Genomic DNA, 24,980 nt, shown 5'->3' with positions numbered 1-24,980 from the left:
TTGAAGAATTGCCACTTTGAGGTCTGTTATTGAGTGACCAGAGAGGTTGAAGTGTTCTCCTACTGGTTTTTGAATGTTATGATTCCTGATGTCACAATTGTGTCCGTTTATTCTTTTGTGTAGAGACTGTCCAGTTTGGCCAATGTACATGGCAGAGGGGCATTGCTGGCACATGATGGCATATATCACATTGGTAGATGTGCAGGTGAACGAGCCTCTGATAGTGTGGCTGATGTGGTTAGGTCCTATGATGGTGTCCCTTGAATAGATATGTGGACAGAGTTGGCACCGGGTTTTGTAGCAGAGTTTGGTCCCTGGGTTGGTGTTTTTGTTGTGTGGTGTGTAGCTGCTGGTGAGGATTTGCTTCAGGTTCGGGGGCTGTCTGTAAGCGAGGACTGGCCTGTCTCCCAAGGTCTGTGTGAGTGAGGGGTTGTCCTTCAGGATAGGTTGTAGATCCTTGATGATGCGCTGGAGAGGTTTTAGTTGGGGGCTGTAGGTGACAGCTAGTGGCGTTCTGTTATTTTCTTTGTTGGACCTGTCTTGTAGTAGGTAACTTCTCTGTACCCATCTGGCTCTGTCAATCTGTTTCTTCACTTCAGCAGGTGGGTATTGTAGTTGTAAGAATGCTTGATAGAGATCTTGTAGGTGTTTGTCTCTGTCTGAGGGGTTGAAGCAAATGCGGTTGTGTCGTAGAGCTTGGCTGTAGACAATGGATCGTGTGATGTGGTCTGGATGAAAGTTGGAGGCATGTAGGTAAGTATAGCGGTCAGTAGGTTTCTGGTATAGGGTGGTGTTTATTTGACCATCGCTTATTAGCACTGTAGTGTCTAGGAAGTGGATATCTTGTGTGGACTGGTCCAGGCTGACATTGATGGTAGGGTGGAAATTGTTGAAATCTTGGTGGAATTCCTCAAGGGCCTCCTTTCAGTGCATCCAGATGATGATGATGATATCAATGTAGCGCAAGTGGAGTAGGGGCGTAAGGGGACGAGAGCTGAGGAAGCGTTGTTCTAAGTCAACCATAAAAATGTTGGCATATTGAGGGGCAATTCTTAAACAAAAAAACTTCAAAAACAGACTCCAATGTGAAGCTGCAGAACTGGAATTAATTTGCAAACTAGATACCATCAGATTAGGCCTGAATAAAGACTGGGAGTGGTTGGGTCATTACAAAACCTAAATTTAATTTCCCCAGTACTAATTTCTCCCTACTGTTACTTACACCTTCTTGTCAACTGTCTGTAATGAACCACTCTCTTACCACTTCAAAAGTTATTTCTCCTCCCTTGGTATCCTGCTGTTAATTGATTTATCTCGTTAGACTGACCTCACACTTGGTAAAGCAACCCACATCCTTTCATGTATTTATACCTGCTCCTGTATCTTTTAATTCATACATTTGATGAAGTGGGTTCTAGCCCACGAAAGCTTATGCCCAAATAAATTTGTTAGTCTCTAAGGTGCCACAAGGACTCCTTGTTTTTTTTGCTGATACAGACGAACATGGCTGCCACTGAAACCTGCCTGTCAGTTATTCATCCTTAAAGACTCTGTTATATTATCCCCTTGCAATCAGATTAGTAGTCTCCTTTGTATGGCTCATATCAGTTCAGGTTAATATTCATGTGCAGTAATATGGGAAAGTGACATTCATAGTATATTAGCTAAGATGAATATTAATATCGAGTGATGGAGAGGAGCTAATGTGATAAGGCTGTCATACTGTGTTAACACTGGAATGCCGTTCCTGCCATTTCCAGCTCACTTTAGACTGAGTGTCAAGGACCTGAGCATATATCTCAGTGCATTTCCCCTGAAATGACTGTGTATGGGGTGGAGAGGACAGTTCCACTCCAGTGATTCCTATTGAGATCAGAACAGTGGAAGGAGATGCTCTTTCTCCAGTCCTACATTCCTTTGGATATATCTCTCAGTTGTCATCGTATTGTATTTCAGTGTATCTGAATCCAGATGTCACAGGACTAGCAACATTTAGACGAGCCATACAGCACCCCCACCAGGGATTTGCTTTTCCAAACATGGATATGTATTCAAAATACTGCTGGGAGGGGTAGGGGCCAGAATTTGACCTTAGATGATGGTGTAAAAGAAGAGTATTTTTCTCCTCAAAATCTGTACTCTGTACATTATAAAACACTGCATGATGCATCCTTGCCTTTATCCCCACCTCACACACTTTATCCCTAGGACTAGCACATGTCTGCTAGTGTAGCTTTGGCTGTATCCAAGAGGAAAGTAATCAGTAATTAAAATGGGCTTGTATTTTCTTGTGTAAACCAATGTACTATTATTATTTTATTACAGTTTCATATATAGGCCCCAATCAAACTGGGATCCTGTGTGTTAGGGATTTTAGGCCTAAATTTTCAAACATGACTACTGATTTTGGGTGCCCTACTTTGAGACACTTTAAAGGGACCTGATTTTCTGACAGTGCTGAGTACCTGCCTAGGGTTGCTAACTTTCTGATTATAAAAAAAGAACACCCTTGCCCTGCCCCCAACCCTGCCCCTTCCCCAGGGCCCCGCTCTGCCCCTTCTCTGAGGCTCCCTCCTCCCTCCGTTGCTTGCTCTCCCCACCCTCGCTCACTCACTCATTTTCATAGGGGTTTGGGGTGTAGGAGGGGGTGAGGGCTTGGGCTGGAGGGTGCAGGCTCTGGGGTGGGGCAAGGAATGAGGGGTTTGGAGTGCAGGAGGGGGCTCTGGGCTGGGGAGTGGAGGCAAGGGGTTTGGAGCGTGGGAGGGGGCTCTGGGCTGGGGCATGGGGTTGGGGTGTGTGTGTGGGGGGGTGAGGGCTCTGGCTGGAGGTGTAGGCTCTGAGGTGGGACTGGGGATGAGGGGTTTGGAGTGCTGCAGGGGGCTCCAGAATGGGGCAGGAGATTGGGTGTGGGAGGAGTGAGGGCTCTGGCTGGAGGTGCAGGCTTTGGGATGAGGGATTTATGGTGCAGGAGGGGGCTCTGGGCTGATTTGGTGTGTGAGAGAGGGTGTGGGATGCAGGCTCTGGGAGGGAGTTTGGGTGTGGGAGGGGCTGAGGGCTACAGCTGGGGGTGCGGGCTCCGGGGTGGGACCAGAAATGAGGGTTCAGGGTGCAGAAGGGGGCTCTGGGCTGGGACAGAGGGTTGGGGTGCAGGAGAGGGAGGGGGTGAAGGCTCTGGCTGGGTAGAGTGGCCAACTTTCTGATTGCAGAAAACCACCCTTGCCCTGCCCCTTCTCTGAGGCCCCACTCTCCCCCCTCACTCTGTCGCTCACTCTCCCGCACCACTCACTCATTTTCACCGGGCTGGGGCAGGGGGTTGGGGTGCGGGATGGGCTGAGGGCTTTGGCTGGGGGTATGGGGCTGGGGATGAGGGGTTTGGGGTGTAAGAGGGGGCTCCAGGCTGGGGAAGAGGGTTGGGGTGTGGGTTCCAGGAGGCACTTACTTCAAGTGGCTCCCAGAAGCGGCTGGTATGTACCTACAGCCCCTAGGCGCAGATGTGGCCGGGGGCCTCTGCGTGCTGCCCCCATCTGCAGGCGCCGTCCCCACAGCTCCCATTGGCCACCGTCCTTGCCCTGCCCCTTCTCTGAGGCCCCACTCCCCCACTCACTCTGTTGCTCACTCTCCTGCACCACTTGCTCATTTTTACCGGGCTGGGGCAGAGGGTTGGGGTGCAGGATGGGCTGAGGGCTTTGGCTGGGGCTGTGGGGCTGGGGATGAGCAGTTTGGGGTGCAAGAGGGGGCTCCAGGCTGGGGAAGAGGGTTGGGGTACAGGAGGGGGTTCAGGGTGTGGGTTCCAGGCGGCACTTACTTCAGGTGGCTCCCAGAAGTGGCAGGTATGTACCTGCGGCCCCTAGGCGCAGGGGTGACCAGGGGCCTCTGCGCGCTGCCCCCATCTGCAGGCGCCGTCCCCGCAGCTCCCATTGGCCATGGTTTTAGGCCAATGGGAGCTGTGGAGCCATCACTCAGGGAGGGGGCAGTGCACGGAGCCTCCCTGGCCCCATTTCCACCTAGGGGTTGCAGGGACATACCGGCTGCTTCTGGGAGCCACACAGAGCCCCACTGCACCGCCAGCCAGACTTTTAACGGCCTGGTCAATGATGCTGACCAGAGCAGCCAGGGTCTCTTTTTGACCAGGCATTCCAGTTGAAAATTGGATGCCTGGCAACCCTATACAACCTGTACACTGTAAATTTTGTCATGCTGGGCACCCAGATATATGGTATCCAAAATCACTGGTTACTGATGAAAAGGTAAGTTGTAATTGCCTAGCTCAAAGGCCTTCTTAGTTTCTAACAGTTAACCTCATAGTTCCACACAAATGGCCCTTGATCTTTTCTCCTCAAAACTGTTTCATGGCAGCTAAACTGGATATGTCCAGGGATGATCACATTCTTTAACTACTATCTATTTAGTTATTGATTTTGTTGTTATAAATAGCTCCCATCTGCAGCTTCTGTATATGTACACTAGTTAAATGTGTGTTCAGCAAAATATAAGGAGCCCTGTGCATCTGCCCTGGACCATAAAATAAGCACCTGGGGGTTGAAAAGAGACATTCCAAAAGTTATTCCAAAGGAGGAAACATAAACCTCATCCTTGGTTACATAATGGGCCATTGGACAAGCTCAAAAAAGACCATGCCCACCCTGGTGTGACCCAGGTAAAGATCGTCTCCTCTGCCCTGTTTTCCCTTTGCACTCTCTCTCTCCCATTGGTGGCACAGGGCCGTGCCCACTGGCAGAGTCTGGGCCTGAGCCTTTGCCAGCAGCTTTCTCCATCATCCTTTGCTTCCCAGCCAAAAGCATGTGACTGGATTTTTTCCAATATGTGAACTTCCCTCCTCCTCCCTGACATAAGCACCTTCTCCCTAGCACCTGGCATTAGTACCTCCTTCCTAGCACTTCCTACTCTCAGTGGTTCTCCTCCCCAGCTGGGTTTCCTCTCTGATACCTGCAGGAGAGGTACTGGCAAATCCTCTCCAGCTTCCAACAAAAATGACATATATTATGATTGGGAAATGTCTTTCTTCCAGCTACCTGAAGTCTCCCACACCGGTAATATTTTCATTTTTCATGGGTGCCAGTTAAAGCTGTTGCTCCCTTCTGTTTATGCTGCTTTAGGAGTACACTGCACAACAAGTATAGGATTTGACCTAGGGTTCCTGGAATGCTGGGCCCATTCTTTCTACAGAATATCCTAAGTATGAGCAATCCATGCATATTGCATTGTGATCCTCTCCTCACCCGCTTGCTCCTGATGAGAATTTAGGGTATAAATTGACTGTTGAGAGGGTGAATGTAACTTGTACCTTTGCACCAAAAGGACAATCCAGCTAAATGGTTCAGGAATTTCTTAATTATTTGTGCTATGAACTGTAGGTGTTCACCAAAGGAAATACCTGTTCCTCTGTGTTGCTGTCATTCCTCTGAGGGTACCAAAGTTTCCATATTTAATGTATCTTTTGCTGTCTGTTACTCAGGGGAGCTGTGACTTTCCCGTATCTAGACTGGGGTGATGGTTCAATTACTTTCCCCTGGCATGCTGTTTATTTTAATCATGGTTTTCAGTAGGGCCCAGGAGACTTTTATGAGGCCAGGGTCTAGCTGTGCCCGTATTCCGAAAAAATGATTCAAGGAGGCTGTCACCTGTAACACTCCCATTTGTTGCTGTTATGCCATCTGGATCCAATCACCCTTGCTTTGGACCTATTTCCAAACATTTTGCAATGGCATCCAAGGTCATATTTAGTGATTACGGTCGGCGTCAAGTAAAATCTGTGTGTCTATAAACTTAACAATCAGCTCAAATTTAATAGCCTTTGAAATGTCCCAACTGTAGCTTCTTTGCCTCCTATCCCATGCCTCATTTTTCAGGCCACAGACCCAGCTCTGACCATGATTTGCTCTGTGCCTTTTAGCAAGTTTTTAAGAAGAGGGAAAGCTGGAGAACCCCTTGAAAGAGCTGGGAGAAACACAAAGAGAAGAATCTTTGTATGGGGGAAAATGCTTCTCGCTTTTTCTCCCCCCATCTTTGAAATCATTGTTACCATTTTTATTATTCCCTCTGGATCTGTGAAGTGGTGGAAAAGGAAGTTGGCAAGGCCCTGAGAGAACAAAGTGGCGAAGTCCATTTCCTTCCACCGTCAAGTGGGTTTCCATATCTAGACAGTGAATAAAATGGCTGGCAAGGGGCCAGAAGAGAGTTAACAGATTTACAAATGATCAGTGTTTTCTTTGTATTGATTTTCCCAGGACATTTCTTGAACACTGCAAATAGTAGGCAGTTACAATGCACAGTCTGAGTCTCTGATGAATAGCTGGCTCACTAGGGAAGTCGCTCTGGAGTGGGTAACTTTATCTGAAGCACTCTCCTCCAGGATGTAACACACCTGATTGGGAGCACCAGGAAACAAGGAGCCTCCAAATACTCACAAAACACTGAACAGGAGGAAATGCTACTGGGTTGGTAGGGAGGCATGGGTGGCATTAGGTATTGCCATAGCTTGGACATGATCCTGTACCATTAAAGAGAGGTGTAATTTTGTGAAAGTCCAGATGGCAAGATGATTAGGGAAGAGTATATATTCCTTTTTGTTTGTTTGTTTGCTTTGGTACCCAGCCACACATTCCATCTTTTTCCCCTGCCCTCTCTCCCCAAGCTCAGACTGCAGAATTCTGACAACCCACCTACTCACTGAAATGCTACTGTGTGCATTCTGGTTAGATGCAGAAGAGGAAATTAGTCTTTAACTCAGTGTTGTGTGTGCACAGTCTAGACTAGTACATCCCTTTCTGATGCTTTGTATTTGCAGGTCTACATACTGATAGGCTTAAATTTAGGTTCCCATCACCCACCTTGAATTTTCATGAAATTAATACTGAACCCAAACCCAAATAATGTTAAAGTACCTTCTGAAAAGAAAAGCATTTTGTCTTTGCTTCACAAAATATATGGAGAAGGATCTAGTTAGTCTTCAAATTGTCAACTATCACACAGCCAGAAGTTGGCCCTCATACTCTCCCTGTCACTCATCTACCAAACCACTCATCACCTGCATTTTGAGAGTGTGCTGGAGCCACCCAGTAGCAATTCTCAGGTATTGCAAAGAGGAAGTACATAGTGGGTGGATTGTACCAGTATGCTAATAAAATGGTTCCACGGTGTAATGGTTAACACTGTGGACTCTGAATGCAGTGATCTGAGTTCATCTCTTGGTCAGATCTGTATTTCCTTTAGAGGGAAAAGATGGTCCCATGTCTGGGACACAAGCCAGGGACTTGCAAGACCAGATTTCAATTACCTACTCTGCCACAGGCATCCTACGTAACTGTGGACAAGTCACTTAGTCTCTCTATGCCTTAGTTCTCTATCTGTATAATGGGGATGATAGTATTTCCCTGCCTGATGGGCTACTGGGAGGATAAATACTTAGAATATTGTGAGGTACGCTGATGCTGTGATTCTGGGGGCCATATAAGCACCATCCATAGACTTGCCTGTCATGACAATTTAATTGAATGTTTCACAAAGATGGTGAATTGCAGGATATCTAATACAATCTGTGTTCTAGCCCTTATTCCAAGATCAAGGACGTTGAGGTGGAGATATGGATGAAGGGTTGGAGAAATGGAGGGAGGCGAGATAACAGTGAGAAGAGATTGAGAGAGAGAGGCAAGCATGGATGTCAAAGCTGCTAGAAGGAGAAGAGCCAAATCAGAGAAACAAAAAGATCTTGAAGAAAGGAGAGGGCTTTAGAGAAAAAATGAAATCAAGCATTTAAGCAGTGATGTGCTGGAGGGAACAGCTGGGAGCCACTTGATAGGAAGGGTCAGGGTGATGTCCCTGCCTCTTGATGTCCCTGTCTCTCGTTAGTGCTAAACATCCCTGCCAGAGATGATAGATCCACTGTGCTCATGAAGGTCCTGTTCCTGATTCCATTGAAGTCGATGGTTAAAGTTCCAGTGTCTGTATTTGGGCACCACGATAACGGCACATTTTTTTGCCTTTTGAAAAGAGCAGATTCCATCAGTTGGCAGGGATGGTTCCAAGGATGGTGTCTGTGTGCAATGTGGTCATGATGTTGCAAGGTGGTGAGTATCCCATGATGCGCTGAGTACCCTCAGTTCTCACTGACTTCAATGGGAGTTGAAGGTGGCTCAACATCTTGGACGATCCAGCCCTGTATACACGTTAGGAACAAATTATAGACATTTCAAGCAAAGGGCAATTGCTACAAGTTTGTTTGCCAGTGATGCTGCCTCGCTCCTGGTAAGCTGTGAACACGTGCCTTTGTTTAAACAGGAGAAGCAATGAATAGCTATCCCAGTCCCTTCACCGCTCCTCTCTTGTAGGGATTGTGCCCCAAGGACATGGGACTATACCCCAAGCTAAGTGGAAGGAGGAGGGATATTTTGTAGGAGCCCCTTGTTAAAATATGGATAGGACCCTGCACTTAAGTTCTTCTGAGGGAAAACTGGGACACTGAAAGAGGCCGAGGAAAAGAAGCATAAAGATACAGCAGGGGAAGTGGAGAATGGGAAGAGTGAAAGGAGGACTAAGATATTTGATCCCTAGTTTGTAAAGCTGGACTACTTTCCATTCACGAGGAAGACCTTGAAAAACAAGGTTTGACTATCACTAGCCACTAAAAAAGAGAAATACTGAACACCCATGTAACTCAGCCTGAGGGATTTTAGTTACCTGACGCTTCCCATTAACCCAGGTCAGCAAACAATGTAGTTTGCTCAATAAGGAAAAACAAAAAAACAGAGGTACCACATACAAAACCAGTTTTATTATTATTATTATTATTATATTTTGATGTTTAATGCAATGCTTCAACTAGGAATACAACTCAGCAGAGGTACATACACATATATTGCATGTAATTTTCATTTTGTCTTCAAAACATTTCAAACCCTCATCATCTCAATCCTTGTTAACTGTTATATTGGAGCCTCTCCTTCCTAGCTGGCTATGACGCTCCTCAGCCTGCATAACATGTCCTAATGTAATTGTATAGCAGTCTTTGTTCCCTCTGAACTGAAACATTAAGCACAAATTCCCAGAAATGTCTCTTTACCAAGTGCTTCCTTCACTGTGTGAATACTGTATATAATATGTATATATCTATACAGTATATATAAATATATATATATATGGTATATATAATAACGTGGGTTAGCTTTACATAGCCAACCATAAAACTTGTGCTTATCTTATTTATATGAGATCAAATGTATGGCATCAAGAATGCTACCAAATTCCAGCAGCCCTGGTTTGTATGCGTCTCATTTCTCAATCTTGCCATATGATTTTGGACACCATTTACATTTAATGCACTTTTTTCATACAGAATATTTCTTTTAAGACAAGAATACTGAATTTTTCAAATTAACAATAGGATTTTCATACTCTTGAGATAAAAAATAATAATAAAAAAATTAGATTTCAAGAGGAGACTAGGCCCCTCCTTGTACATACAGTTTGAAGAGTAATTGAACATTCATTGTAGATATATTTACATTGCAACCTTATCTTGATAATATTACACATATTGTATTATTTCTGTACATAGCCAAGGTATGCTGTTGGTCATGTTAAAACACACTGCTTAAAGGTATTTACAGTTTGAATGTTAGACTCAAGCTCACCAATGACCTCCTCAAAATGGCACCAGAAGTTAAGGGATAAGTCATAAAAAGGTCAGTTTATTACTGACCATGGCACAGTCTCACCTATTATATTTTTATTATTATTATTATCACTATTATGTGCTTCAGAAAAGGATGGATATCTTTGGGGTAGAACTTTAAAGATGGAATCATCTGTGGAACCAAAACCTCTGAGCCTCCCCAGAGCAGATGAAAAGCGGTAATGCCAGAATGCCTTCACACTGCTTGTCCATCTGGAGCTTTGGGAACAGAAAGTTTGTCTTGTTTCCCAGCCTACTGTGCTTTTTTCAGTGCCAGAGGGTGAAACAATGTATATGTTAAACACATGGAAACATACCCTTTGTCATGAAGGGCAGCAGAAACAGGACCTTCCATTTTAATGACTACTACAGTGATACTGCATCTGATACCGCCAGATACCAAAGTCTCCCAGAGAGTCAGTGCAGTTGGGGAGATCTTACAGGAAAAGCTTTTCATGCATGCTCCTTCATAAATACAATTCAGGGGTGAACTTTGCCCACCATATCAAAGAAGAGAAATGGCAGTCTCCATACGTCAGATGAAAGACTAGACAGAGATATGGAGCGGGGGGTGGTCCACTTTTTTTTTCTTTCTTCAGGCAGCAGCAGATTAATGTGTGTGTGTGCCAAATCCACCAGCTACCTCTCTAATTCAAGCACAAGGAACACTGATATGTATGTAGCAGTGCTACTTCTTCCCCTCTTCCATAGTGAAGAAAAGGCCATTATAGAAAATTGAGGGAAGTAAAACTATGAAAGAAAATATTTGCAAGACATTGGTTGCCGTGTGTGGTGCTGATCAAAATCAGACTGGCTCTGGTCACAGTCCAAGTGTTGGGATTCCCTAGTGAAAAAGGCAGTGGAAGTCAGAGAGCACTTAGAATATTTTAACAGTACCTTGGTAGCTCAGGATGGATGACAGGGCCCCCAGTTTGTCATTTTATGATGCACAGACCACTGCATGGTGTTTTGTCATGTAATATTTCATCATGACAATATGTAGTCTCCATTATTACCTATGTTTTTTCTGGTTTGGAGCTGATACACTTTTACAAAGGGGAAAGGAGAGGACTGTCTTGCTTTTGTGTTGCTTTTTCTAAAATTAAAGCATTTAAAAGGGATTTTGATTTGAGGTTACTATCTCCAGTAGTACATCTAAGAACATGGAAGTGAATCAGGCTGACTTGCATGCTACAAAATGGCATGAATCTAGCAGGGCAGAAGTATCAGTATACTAGCACTCCCTATGTCTGAAAGATGAGAGAAACTGCAGATCCATTGCTTAAATGCCTGGGAAGACATTAGTTAAAGCAGCAAAGTGGGAGGAAACGTGGCTTTATTTCAAAGAACATGACAGAGGGGGAGAAGTGGGAAAAGAAGGGGAAAAATAAAGTTGGGGGCCTCTACCAGTGTATGGCACTGGGGCAAGGGTTTTTTAAATTAAAAAAATGTTTCTTTTTAAAGTCTACAGTGAAGTGCAACAACATGGACAGAGGATACATGGGCAGAAGTTTTGTTCACAGCCCGGGGCATTATACATGGGGCACAAAAGAGTTGGATAAAAAAAGTCACACCCACTTTTATCATCCTAATTTCAAGTGTTTACTCTTCCACCAGCTGGGTCTACATTAATATTTAGGGGGAGATTTTCAAAGGCACAAAGGGCATTTAGGCACCTAACTCTCATTGACTTTGGTTGCCCAACTCTTCTTTGTGCCTTCGAAAATCTACCCCCTTAAGACAGACCTTTTATTGTCTGGCAATCTGTTCCTTGGTATGAATTTGGCTTCTCGATCAATAAAAGCATTGACTTGTGACTTTCTGAGTTATTCATATGGGGTTTTAAAATAAAAATTGTGGCCAGAATCGGCAGCATATATCAGCGCCACTTCTGGAACACAAAGTTATTTAATGGGCTGGTTAAAGCTAGGTGAATGGCTGCTGTGTGTTGGAAAGGCATAGAGCAGTCAGAGTGGCTGGTGGTTCTGCCAGACAGAGTGGCTGGTGGTTCTGCCAGAGGGGAAAGGCTTGAACATTGTGGCAGTATAAAAGAGTAAAATCCATCAGCAAATGGAGCCTAGGGCAGCCACAAAGCCCTGGGAATGGGAGAGTCTTTAATTAGCCCCAGATACTCGAAATCAAAGCTAAGCAGTGGTGGAAGGGGGGAATCCAGCAGGTTCGCCACCCTGAATTGCAGAGGAGCAACAAGTGCAGATCCAGCTGTGAGGTGAGGTAGAGCAAGGAAGGGGCCCTCTTTGCCTGCCCTGGCCCTTTTATTAACTGTCCTGTACCTCAGCCAGACAATCCAGGAGCCTGCTGCAAACACCACTAAAATCTCCTTCATTGGCTGACTGGTGTCACAGAGTAGCTGGCCTTCTCTTTCAGCCTCTTCCCACACACCCACACTGGCTGCGTAGGCCAGCTTGCCTTAATATTGTCCCAGCATCATAAAGCAACCAAAGCACAGAGGTGAATCTGGGACTTTTACTTCAGAAACAATTTTTTACTGATTTGGCAACTGCTTCTGATGCTATAAAAGAGGACCACTCATCAGGAAGTGAGATGGGAGGAACAGGAATAGGAATTATATTATAAAGGAGATGCATGGGATAGTCCCAAAACATTTCCATGTGATCATCATTTTTTGAAGCAGTCTGAGTGAGTGAGACGTTATCCTAGAGTCCCCTTCCCATAATAAATCAACAGAGGGCTAGTTTATGACCCCTATTTCATCTGCTTTGCACCTCTCTGGCAGCATAGAAACATCTGGAAAATTTGCTTCCCTGGCCATCTGCCACTTTCCTCAGTGTAAGGGAATTTGGAGTGGCATTACAGCCAGCATGTCTGGATGTTCATAGCCTACTTTCCGGGCCTTGGTATGCTGGCTGAGTTGGGACCATGGCAAGGCAAAGAGACTGCTGGGGGATGTTGCAGCTGGTGTAATTTTGTACACACCAGGAGTACTCTAAATTGCTCCTCCAGCCCAGACATCTACTGGCTTTAGGGAAATGAAAAGGTAATTTACAGATGCATTTTTCCCCTCCATGCTATGCTGGGTCTAAAACAACCAGTGTCCAGGATCTGACCCTTCGGCACCAGTCTTTACTGTCATTTGAGAGGAAAAAAGTCTTATATCTTTTGACTTGCTTTTGTTTTGCACGGCCCATTTTTCACAGGGCAACAATCAAAAGCATTTCTACGTCCAAATGGACCCCTGTGATTCCTAATAAATCAAGTAAAAATGCCAAACAGATGGCTGACCAGAATGTTCCTTAGGTTTTTGCACACAGCTGAAAGCAGATTTCTCAATGTTACTTTGGCTGACAGTTGAGATATCTCTACCATTTTCCCCTCTAAAATGATGTTAATGCTCACAAAAGGGGCCATATTGACATGCCTTCAGGCTGTTGTCCTCTCCTCAGAAAGCTGCTATAGACTGGACAGTGACACTTGCAAGTCTTCCTACACTGGACTGAAAGATGTGACTCAATCCTGACCTAGAGGGACTACCTTTATGGGGAAGAAAGAGTGGTTCAGACTCAGTGCCTGGTCATGTCTTGTCCTCTGTCTGGAGCCTGCCAATGAGGGGGAACAAGTAGTGAAAATTGTCTTCCATGTTTCTTTTTCTTAATGAGTCACATGTACAGTTTGCTAAAATTGCATGTAAAGCTCAGCATGTAATGTGAAAAATCCAGCTGGGCTTCTTCTGCCACTGGCATTACAAAGATAATGGGTCTAGTATGACAAAGATAGCTGGTGCTAGGGTTGCTGATGCATGGAGCAGAACAGAATGCAGCTCTTATTTCCACTGTTTCATTGGTTCCTTAGCACCAACAACAGTGGTTTTTGTCAGTCAGTGAAGCTGACAGATTCAGATGACAAATGAGGAGCTAAAATGGGTAGGTGGAAGGCACCATTTTCTTAAGAATCACATTTACAGCCTGCAGAACTATAATCCAAAGGGGAAAGAAGTGAATGTGAAGTATCCTGTAGATTTGGAAGAACAAGGAAAGGCATGGGGAGAGGGATTATAAAACCCAGATAGGTTTTTTTAACCAGTGCCGCTTTGTTTGAAAGAACAAATTACGATGTAGTCATGAGAGACTATTCCTATGGGATCTCACTAATCCACCCCCCAAACTGAATTTAAACCTTACAGATTGTGTGAGGCTTTCTGAGCCTCAGTGTCACAAGGAGGGTATACACAGCATGATGAATAGGAATTTGTCTTGCACCTCACATTAGATGTTAAGGAGAGCAGCACGGCTATCATTCTCATGCATCACACTGAATATTGAAAATTTTATATTGCACATGTATGCTGTATGCTTGTGTGTGTGTGTGTTTGCAGACACATTATTTCATGTTTGGAACTCTAAAGTTTTGAAGAATGTGTGCGTATGTGTATCGGACAGACATTTTACATACAAGTAGGAAACATACACTAAGGGTAAAGTATAGTACACTATGCAGTTTCTGTATCCTTTCAAATGTGCTATCTGTTAATACAATTTGAAATAAAGTCTCTCTTTTCATGGGCTCAAAGATAGTGATGGGTGTTAGGAAGAAGCATTAGAAAGCTGTATGTTGTGTTTCATCTCTTGGCGGGTCTTTGGCACAATGTCCATTTCTCTTTGCATCACACTGTGTCTCATCACATCATGAGATGCAGCAGAATGTCATGCAATGTATCGCTGTACTTTTTAACCTGTGGATGTGCCTCGTGGTGCTAAGTGGATTTGTAATTCGTGTCCTGGTGATGACTTGAGAGTTCAGAATGGAGCCTGGGCACATGTCAGAGGCCCAAGGTTACAAGTTGAACTGTTAGTGGTTTCAGGGCAGAATATACTGCTCCTACTTTCCCCCTTTGGGAATGTGTTATTGCTGGGAGGGAGGAACTGCCGTGGTCTCTTGGAAAGCTGTTCTTTCCTGAAGAAAGGTATAGAAAGTGAACATATTTCACTCTCTATGATTTTTGTCTCTGGATTTTTCACCATTTGGAAGAGAATAAACAACACAGACTGCTGAAACATGGCTAGATAACTTCCTTTAGGCCTTCAAGACACATCAGGTGAAAGTAGCTTTGACAGATATTTAGGGATCAATTTTGCAACCCTTACACTGAGCAGCGCTTCCTTAAGTGAGTAATCACAGTAAAGCTGGACTCATGGGAGTTAATGCTGTTCATTGTAAGGGTTGCAGAATCAGACCCTTAGTGAGCAAGCATTTGTTCTGTTAACCTAATGCTTTGTCCTGTTTGAAGTCCATGGAAATCTTTCCATAGTGCCCCAATCCACAGTTCAGTTGAGCATCTGAAAAGGTTAAATGTTAAGTCATCAAGGTTAATTTCCCTGTAATCCAAAAGGCTGCTATTTTGAAGTTCACTTTGGAAGACTGTAATATAGTAGGATAATGTACCTAGATGACTTAGTTGTCTACTTTTTGGGTGAACATCATTCCAGATGATGGTGAATATTTCTGGATTACAATGAAGGAACCCCACGGAAATGTTACTGTAGAAGGCTACTCTTTGGATAGCAAAATCCACGGGTATACCTTTGAAAGTGTCTGGAACTGTCAATGAGAGGAGGAATATTGACAGATGCAAATCTTGCACGGAATAGCTGTCTACTTTAATCTGATGAACTCTGCCAAATTCACACAGTGCTCAATTTTGCCACAATATCTATCAAATACTGCAAAAGTAGCTATTCTACAGACAGGAGGAGTCAATTCTCTGCAGTAACAGACAATTTTTGGAACATTTTAAAATAATGATATTGCAGGGCCTATATCTGTGTAACCACTGTTTTCCTCCCTGCCCCTTTACTACTGTTATCCCCTGATAGGTAGAGATAATATTGCTTCATGCTGATACAAAAGGAAACATGGCCAGCATTGTATCTTTTCCATAAAGTATACATAGTCCCCACCATATGCCTAAGAAGGACTTTGGCTTCTTCATTCCAGGAACATACCCAGAGTCACTTCAAGTGGGCACAGTAATCTGCATGCAGTTATTCCCTTCCTTAGAACAAATACATTAGTAGGAACCTTCTCTCTGTTGGAAATTAAGATGGACTTTCTTATGTTAACCTTTCACCTCTGGGAGCCACAAGCAAATCCTGGACATAAAGTCTGTGCCTACTGGAAATGGATATAACTCTGTCATTACCTATTAACAACTGCTCTTGCTGGTCTCAACTTACTTCCTTGATTTGGGCCACATGGTTGTTAATTTGATGAAAACTTCTAATTCACAGCAGGCTTTGATTTTCAATCCTTATGCCCTGGGCAGGGAGGTGCAAAAAAGAAGAAAAGGCTGACTGAAGAAAAATTCAACTTCCTGGGGGATAGCACATAAAAGAGCTTAAGTGAGCTAAATTATCAAAGACGTTGGCTTATAAGGGCCTCAAGACACTCTCTGTGGTACAGCAAGCTGGAAAGGACCTCCTTTTTTCCCTTTTATTTTCATTGGCACCATGGGATCAACCCCCCCAGTAGAAGAAAGCTGATATGCTTGGAACAATGGATAGTGAATCATGGGATTCATGGTGAGATAAAGAATATTTTTGTCTGATATATTTTTGGTGATGGGAGAGAGGTAAAGATAATATATTAGCTGTCATAGTTAGCCTACCTTTAAGATTCTCAACATGAGACCCTGACAAAAATAATTGTCAGCTTTTAACTTTGGAAATAGTCTTTGCAAGGTGAGTTTGAATTGCTCAGTGTCCCTCTATTTCATCTTGCCTCCCCTCTCCAGTTAGTTATGTTTTATTTGTTGTCAAAGTGTCCTTACATTTTTTCCTTCAGACAGACAGACACATACACAAAGATTATTGTTATTCTATAAGAATGGACAAAAATCATAGACTCAAAAAGCCCTTCTGCATGATACCAACAGAAACAAGGAACTGTGCCTCAAGTCCACATTCCCTACTGACCACTCATTCAATCACCACTTCCCCAAGATCCACTGATAATAATAATAATTTAAAAAAGGTTTTAAGTGCAGTTCTCAAAGACAGAGCTGACACCCCAGGTCAGTGAATCCACTAGGTTCCTTGATTGCATGTTCCACACTAGAGAATAAAGTGCTATGGCATTGTTTTTTAAAACTTGGAACTTTTCCCCTCTTTCATTTTTTCATTTTTACCTTGTGGCTCCTATGTTCTTGTAATGACACATAAGAAGGTGCTTAAAGGTTTTCTTAAAGGTAGCATTGCAAAGCGCGTAGCAGGCAGGGTTGATGGTGCTGTTGATATAACAGAGCCAGTAACCAATAGTCCATACAGTGTTGGGAATGCAGGAGACGCAGAAGCTGTTGATGAGCACCATCACATTGTATGGTGTCCAGGTAATGATGAAGGCCAAGAGAATAGCTAAGATAGTCCTGGTCACTTTTTTTTCTCGAGAAGGGGGTGGTTTCTTTTTGGCTGGCTGCTTGGTCATCTTGACAATTTTACGGGCCACATTGTTTTGCTTCTCATCCCCATTTTGGCCATTAGTACCTACAATCTCCACGGTGGTGTTGGTTGGGGCACAGCAGTCACCCTTTTGGGACTTAGTAACTATCCTAATGCACGTCAGCTTGGAATTCTCCCCTTTCGAGTGGACTTGGGAGACAGAAGCCTTGGTGGCCTCTTTGGTAGCTTCATCCTCCTTCACATTGGAAGCAACCACGCTGATGGAAGTGGAGTCATTAGAGCTCTCCTTCTCCTCCCCTGGAATGCAGTTCTCTGTCACAGCCTCTCCTGTGGCTTTACCATTCTGAATTTTGCTGTGCTCCAACCCATCCTCACTTGTTGGGATGTTGTTATTGTTTGGTTTCACTATTTTACTTTGGACCAAACTGGGAGAAACTGGATCCTGGGTTTGTGCTGGTTCCTTTTTTCCCTTTTTTATTCTGCTCTTGCTGGCACGAGATATCTGCCAGTAGAGGATGGTCATGATGATAACGGGCAGGTAGAAGGCTGCAATAGCAGTGCCAAAGGTGACAGCAGCATTGGAAAAAAACTGGATGTAGCACTCCCCGTCAGGAACAGTTCTTCCCCCAACAATGAACTGCCAGAACAGAATTGCAGGTGCCCACAAGATGAAGGACAGCACCCAAGCAGCTGCAATCATCATACCCGCCATCTTAGTGGTCCTCTTTACAGGGTACGACAGAGGCTTGGTGACACAAAAATATCTGTCAAAGCTGATGATGAGAAGGTTCATGACAGAGGCATTGCTGACCACATAATCAAGAGCCAGCCACAGGTCACATACCACGGGCCCCAAGGGCCAGTAGCCAATCACAGTGTAAAGTGTGTACAGGTTCATGGAAAAGACACCAATAATCAAGTCGGCACATGCCAAGCTGAACAGGAAGTAGTTGTTGACAGTCTGCAGGTGCCTGTTGACTTTGATGGACACCATGACCAGGATGTTCCCAATGATGGTCACTAGACTGAGAGATCCTGCTACCAGGACTATGAAGACCACCTCAACAGTTTTATAGGGACTCCCCAGTGCCATAACATCCTCGGCAGAGGAGTTTATGTAAGTTGAGTTATTCATTTCTGTGTCTCTAACAAGAAACCTGATGACCAATTATCACTTAAACCTGCAGAGGAAAGAAAACAAAAGAAATATCATTATTAAATTAGCCCTTTGATTCTGGCAAATGGAGCCCTGAAAAAATGTGTATGGAAAAAACTTCAATGTAGCAGATTGTGGTCTGGCAGAACCACACGGGCATGGTTTATCTAAAACATTCTGCTGTTTGCCGTTTTCTATTGGGAATAATATATAGAGGTGATTAAATTAAAGCTTGAACAAGGATGCAAAATTTGGATCCAGATCTAGATTTTGGACACACTAATATGCATATTTATTCAGATCCAAGTTTTTTTCTTGTGACCCATTATAAAACTGAGAACTAATCACAACATTTGGAACTGAATCTCAGTTTCAAGTCCCGTCCCGTCCCGTCCCCCACACCTCCAAAGTTTAGGCATGTTCTGATCCAGGGTTAAGGTTCAAGACCATATCTAAATTAAATCTCTCTTGGGAAGTTCATCAAAGAGTTGTTAAAATCTGGAATGAAGATGAATTTTATTTGGAATTGGATGGTAAAGGGTGATAAGTTTCTCTCTGTCTTGTAAGGTGCGATGAGGAAGGCTTCTATGAGGTCCATAGAAAAAACGGGTGTAATTTCTCCCAATAATTTGCAAATATTACATACCAGTTACTTCTTTTCAGAGTCTGAAAAGAGGCTGGCACTGCATGGGAAACTGAAAATTTTCCCTGCTGCCCAGATGCCCTGCTGATATAAATATGCATAGCTCCATTGAAGTCAATAGAGTTAAGCAATTTCTACCAACTGAGGATCTGTTCATCTAATTAGCATACATACTGATTTGTTTCTATCAAGTCCCCCCCCCCCAGATTTCACCAAACTTTTTAAAAGTATTTCTGTATAGTCTCTTTCCGGTTTTTGCATGAAAAAAATGCTTTTTTAACATGAAGAGTTAATTATCTAATGCTTATCCTCTATTTGTCACAATCCTCTGTTTTGTGACATAATAAGTGGTTGAAATCATTGATGTCACAGAGAACTGAGATGTAAGGCATGAAACGATTGCAGGTGAACCATAAAAAAAACCAAAAAATCCAGTTTTGTTCATATTTACCAACCTGTTTTCTGCCTTATAAAACACACTGTCAGCACTCAATAAATAAAAGTAAAATACTAGTAATACACATTTGATAGGTGAACAAGTGTTTTTGGTTATACAGCATCCTTTTCTGTGTCTCCCTCTGAAATCAATACAATGCAACGGAATTGTCAGTGCAGTCTCTGAGTGTACATTATTTATGTGTTGTATTCAAGGGATTATTACGGCATGAAGGCCAGATGTGACAAAGAAGTTAGATTGTTTCTAGTTGGAATGTTTTCCAAAGTTTTCCCAAGGCATCAGATCTTTAAGATGGAGCTTTTAAGTTTGGGTGAGTGACTAAAGGAAGAAAAAAATCCACTTAACTTACATAATGCACGTATACTGCCCTAGGAGATCAAGAGTTTCGTTCTGTGGTACTTGCTACTAACCAGGTGCCATATATGCACATATAATCCATATTTCATAACCAGGATGATCCATTTTCACTAGAATTAAATTACTGCACTTTTTCTTTGGGGCTAGAAAAGATGAAGATGATGGGAGCTGTCAGCACAGTAAATAACCCGTAAACATAAAGAAAAACAAACAAACTTGGGCCTTTGGAGATGTTGGAAGACTGCACCAAGTTTAAGGGTTCTTTGCCTGAGGTCAGTTTACACCATTCTAATTTATATCTGATGCAGAACAACTGACTACAAATGGAGCTTATATATTTGTCTCTAACATTACTATTATCTGAGATTTTTGTTTGGCAAAGGTTGAGCTGATAAGAAAACAGAGCTGGGAAAAAGATTTTCAGACTCTGTTGTGATGAGGGTGGCACAAAACCCTGGATGGACAGACTTTTTTTTCTATTGATCAATCCGTGAGCATTAGGGTGGGGTTGTACAGAAGAAGGGTATTTCAGAGAGAGGGAGAGAAAGAGGCAGAAAAGAAGGGAGAGATCATTTCAATTGTGTGCTTGTTATAGTATGAATAGGTTAAAGGGAATACAACAGAAGAGTCACAAAAGAATAAGAACTTAGATGTAATTTATTAAAAATGCTATAGGTTTAGCAGTTTACTGTATGTATTAGAAATGCCACCCTCCTGCCTCAATGGGTGGGGGAACCTGATGGGCTGATGGTGAAGGGGGGACAATCCCAGCTGCAAGAGAGGGAAAAACTCGCTGAGGGACGCCAGGTAGCTCTTCCCCTCCCCCGGGGAGTCTCTGGAACCCACTGGCCAGCTGGGGGCAAGGGGTGCTGACTGGCCAGCATTCTGTGGCTCCCAGGATTTAACCTGGTGGAGCTTCTTTCAGCTCTATTCTGCCCAAGTAGTGTTGGTCAGAACATTTTCAATGGAGTCTATTTTAGTCAAAATATGCTGTTTTGTCAAAGCCAAAACATTTTGTGGAGGTTTATGGATTTCAACAAAGTTTTCAATGGGAAGATTTCTGAGTTCCAGGGCTCTCTGGTCACTTCTGCCAGAGGCACAAAGAGAGGAGCTGAATTGAAAACTGGACCTTTCCAATCCAAAAATGGACATTTTGACACAATTCCATTTTGTGGAAAACATTTGAAAGTTTTGTCCTTGCTCCTGTGAGGAATGAAAGCAAGTTTTGAAACCTCAAAAGTTGGCGTACATAATTGCTGCCACTCTATTAGCAGCACTTTCCTAGCTGCACTTTCAACTCGCGTTCTTCTTCCTTGGGGAATTTGGGGAATTCAGGAATAGTTCACCTGATCCACATGTTGCAGAGAAATCCAGGTTAATTCTACCTGCCAGAAGCAGGAGGTTGCTTAGCCCTTTCAAAAACAGGCAGACAAGGGACTTTTCTCCTCCAGCACTTCCTCTTTGCACTAAACTCGCCGGCAGTGAGAAAGTCAGTACTAGCTGTGCACTGAAAACAACATGATTCTGCTACTGTTAAAACAGATACTTTTTCTTTTAGGCACAAATACATATAGGGCCAAATTCTGCTATTAATTACAAATTCCTTTGATTTGCATCAATGTAAATAAGAGGAGGCCATTCCTATAATTAATGACTGTGTGTGTTAATAGGAACTAAGGAAGAGACTAGGGCTGAAGAAAAAGGTTGTTACAAATATCTGATTTATTTTTATTATTTTTTGTTGTTATTTGATAGCTGTTGAGCACTGACGGTGTCCACTGTGCTCTAGATGATGCATATACAAACACACGCTCTGCTCTGTGTCTACATCATGATCCAAAGCCCAATGAAGTCACTTAGATGCGTCCAGTGACTTCAGTGGGCTTTGGATCAGCCCCACAGTGAGGAATTTGGTACAGATATCGGTGACTACTTTCTCACTGAAATAACAGATTGCACGTTGCTTTTAGACTACTTTTGCTTCAGGCATGGTGTTGGAGTTCAGCAGACAGAAATGGAGGTGGAGGCACTTTAAGTTAGTCTGACCCCTCTTATCATGAGAAGTACCAGATCTTCTTCTTGAACAACCAGAGCTCACCCCTCAGTCCACTGGTATTTGTGTGAGTTGCAAAGGGAGACGCTGACTCTGCTGGCTATCACGGCATGTCCGTGGATAGTAACTTGCTAAGGAGAGTAAGAACAGTAAAGGAAAGGAATCCCACAGTATTCTTGTCAGCAAGTTAAAGAAGTATGGGCTGGATGGATGCACTATAAGGTGGGTGGAAAGTTGGCTAGATTGTCAGGCTCAACGGGTAGCGATCAATGGCTCCATGTCTAGTTGGCAGCCGGTGTCAAGTGGAGTGCCCCAGGGGTCAGTCTGGGGCCGGTTTTGTTCAATATCTTCATAAATTATCTGGAGGATGGTGTGGATTGCACTCTCAGCAAATTTGCGGATGATACTAAACTAGGAGGAGAGGTAGATACGCTGGAGGGCAGGGATAGGATACAGAGGGACCTAGACAAATTGGAGGATTGGGCCAAAAGAAATCTGATGAGGTTCAACAAGGATAAGTGCAGGGTCCTGCACTTAGGACGGAAGAACCCAATGCACCGCTACAGACTAGGGACCGAATGGCTTGGCAGCAGTTCTGCGGAAAAGGACCTAGGGGTGACAGTGGATGAGAAGCTGGATAGGAGTCAGCAGTGTGCCCTTGTTGCCAAGAAGGCCAATGGCATTTTGGGATGTATAAGTAGGGGCATAGCCAGCAGATCGAGGGACGTGATCGTCCCCCTCTATTCGGCATTGGTGAGGCTTCATCTGGAGTACTGTGTCCAGTTTTGGGCCCCACACTACAAGAAGGATGTGGATAAATTGGAGAGAGTCCAGCGAAGGGCAACAAAAATGATTAGGGGTCTGGAACACATGACTTATGAGGAGAGGCTGAGGGAACTGGGATTGTTTAGTCTGCAGAAGAGAAGAATGAGGGGGGATTTGATAGGTGCTTTCAACTACCTGAGAGGTGGTTCCAGAGAGGATGGTTCTAGACTATTCTCAGTGGTAGAAAAGGACAGGACAAGGAGTAATGGTCTCAAGTTGCAGTGGGGGAGGTTTAGGTTGGATATTAGGAAAAACTTTTTCATTAGGAGGGTGGTGAAACACTGGAATGCGTTACCTAGGGAGGTGGTAGAATCTCCTTCCTTAGAAGTTTTTAAGGTCAGGCTTGACAAAGCCCTGGCTGGGATGATTTAATTGGGGATTGGTCCTGCTTTGAGCAGGGCATTGGACTAGATGACCTCCTGAGGTCCCTTCCAACCCTGATATTCTATGATTCTATGATTCATTTCACTTTTTGACATGAAAGGTAATTGGATAAATTCTCAGGATTATGATTTTTAAACATGTGGCTTTATGGTTTGTAAACACCATGATCACTATGTGAAAATGTCCAGTGCAATGAAAATTCACATGTAAAAATGCATATGTTAATGAGTTAATTGGAAAGCTTTAGTAGTGAAATCTTTCCTCCACATCCCCCATCTCTGCCGAATAACTTCACTATGCAGTAAATCATTCCCATCCCTTCCCCTTGACACTAGTTGTTGTACACAGGTTGGGAGCAGAATTGATGGATTTAGTGAGGCTGCAGTGGGTGTGTACTCCTGGCGTGACACAAACCCCAGCTCCCTGAGTGGGAAGTGGTAGTAGTGGTTGGTGGAGGCAGAGTAGGGTCAGGCTGCTGAAGTAATGGGGATGAGGTCAGAACTTCCGCTATTACATAAACTCTCCAGGCCTTCTTGCTTGGCAGATGTTGGAGTAGCCTGCGCAGAGCACCTCCATAGCTACAGCACAGTTCTTGGGAGGAAAGATTTCTTCCTACTGTCCTACTGACTCTCCTTGCATCCAGCTGAGATATTCAGTCAGGGTTCTGAGGAGTGGATTTGTACGTATAAACTGAGGTTCACTATGAATGGGAACTGCAGTTTGCACAATGAAGCAAACTGGTGAAATTCAGTCTAGTACAATACAGACCCTGAAAAGACAGGCAAAAATCTGAATACACGGAGAAAAGACTAGTATCTGAAGTGCATCGCCTCACCAGCATTATTATTAGCAAATGAAACATACTTGTGAATCACACTCCCATGATGTGCTTTGCTCTAGACCAGTGGTTTTCAACTTTTTCTTACTTGTAGAACCCTAAAAATTTTGGCTAGAGGTGTGGACCCCTTTGGAAATCTTAAACATAGCCTGCGGACCCTGGGAGTCTGCAGACAACAGATTGAAAACCAGAGCCCTAGACTGGAATGGAACTACCCACAGAAGCTTAAATGTATGACTGATTTGGGGCCAAAGTACTGAGCATCTTTCAGGATTCAGTCCTCAAAACACAAGCAGAAAAAAATTCATATTTTCCCCCACAGACTCATGAAGAAGAGATTTGATTTGTTCTGTCAGTCAGAATGGGTCTTGGTGTGTTTGCACTAATCTCCAGTTTGCATCATTACTGGGTCTCATTTTATTCCATGCACCAGTTAGAACATAAGAATGGTCATACTGAGTCACATCAATGGTCATCTAGTCCAATATCCTGTCTTCCAGCAGGTGCCAGTAGTGAAAATATTTTGCCAGTCAACTAGCCACATTTGGTAAACTTCATTGCAGAATTTAAGAGAGGTTACAAATTTCCCCTTTGCTTTTGGTAAAAAGTTCCTGGAACATTCCAAAACAACAAAAGGACAAAGTCTTCCCTGTACGACTTATCCCAGGGAATCTGCCAGAGTCAGGACTGGAGGCATCTCTACGGAGTGCTATTGCCTCTGCACTCTGGCCCATCCTCCTCACTTCTGTCTCCCTGTGGCCCCTGAACAGCACGTTTTCTTCAAGGACTGTGTTCCCAGGGGTCTCCTGACCCTGGTTTCCCCGGCTCCCCCCAAGAGGGAGTTAAAGACATACCAAGAAATCGCTGCTCGTCTTTAAACTGTAAACAGAGCACAGTCCCATAAAACTAACAGAACAAAAGCTCATTCTGTCTCTGGCTATAGCAGAAATAAAGTAAAAATAAAAACACTCCCGTAGGAACAGTGGGGAGTGGTATATGAATAGGTGGCAATGCCTGCATCACTGTTACTGCCTTAATTCCCCCTTTTGGGCTTGGGGATTTGTACAGCATTTAACTACATCTTGCTCACCTCTGTGCCAATAATCTAAAACTGGTTAATTTACTGACTTTAGCACAATGATCTGA

General features: G+C 43.7%; 1 protein-coding gene across 8 annotated transcripts in view; it reads right to left on the bottom strand.

Annotated features, from left to right (window-relative positions):
- The window catches only part of CHRM2 (cholinergic receptor muscarinic 2), a 242,997-nt gene that overhangs the window by 91,054 nt on the left and 126,963 nt on the right, over nucleotides 1–24,980 (bottom strand). For 5 of the 8 annotated variants that reach the window (XM_075122854.1, XM_048830370.2, XM_075122858.1 and 2 more), the window contains one exon: nucleotides 8,770–18,302. The exons of 2 other annotated variants lie outside the window; for them this stretch is intronic. In XM_075122854.1, coding sequence (XP_074978955.1) covers nucleotides 16,847–18,256 — 1,410 coding nt within the window. In that variant the 5' untranslated portion in view covers nucleotides 18,257–18,302 and the 3' untranslated portion in view covers nucleotides 8,770–16,846. Of the gene's footprint in view, nucleotides 1–6,229; nucleotides 8,177–8,769; nucleotides 18,303–24,980 lie in introns of those variants that run through there. One more of the 8 variants, XR_012665948.1, reaches the window with a different exon arrangement.

This window comes from Caretta caretta, chromosome 1 (genome assembly GCF_965140235.1).
Source record: "Caretta caretta isolate rCarCar2 chromosome 1, rCarCar1.hap1, whole genome shotgun sequence".
Taxonomy (NCBI): Eukaryota; Metazoa; Chordata; order Testudines; family Cheloniidae; genus Caretta; species Caretta caretta.
The sequence above is the reverse complement of the archived record's forward strand: the minus strand, read 5'-3'. Positions and strand labels throughout refer to the sequence as shown.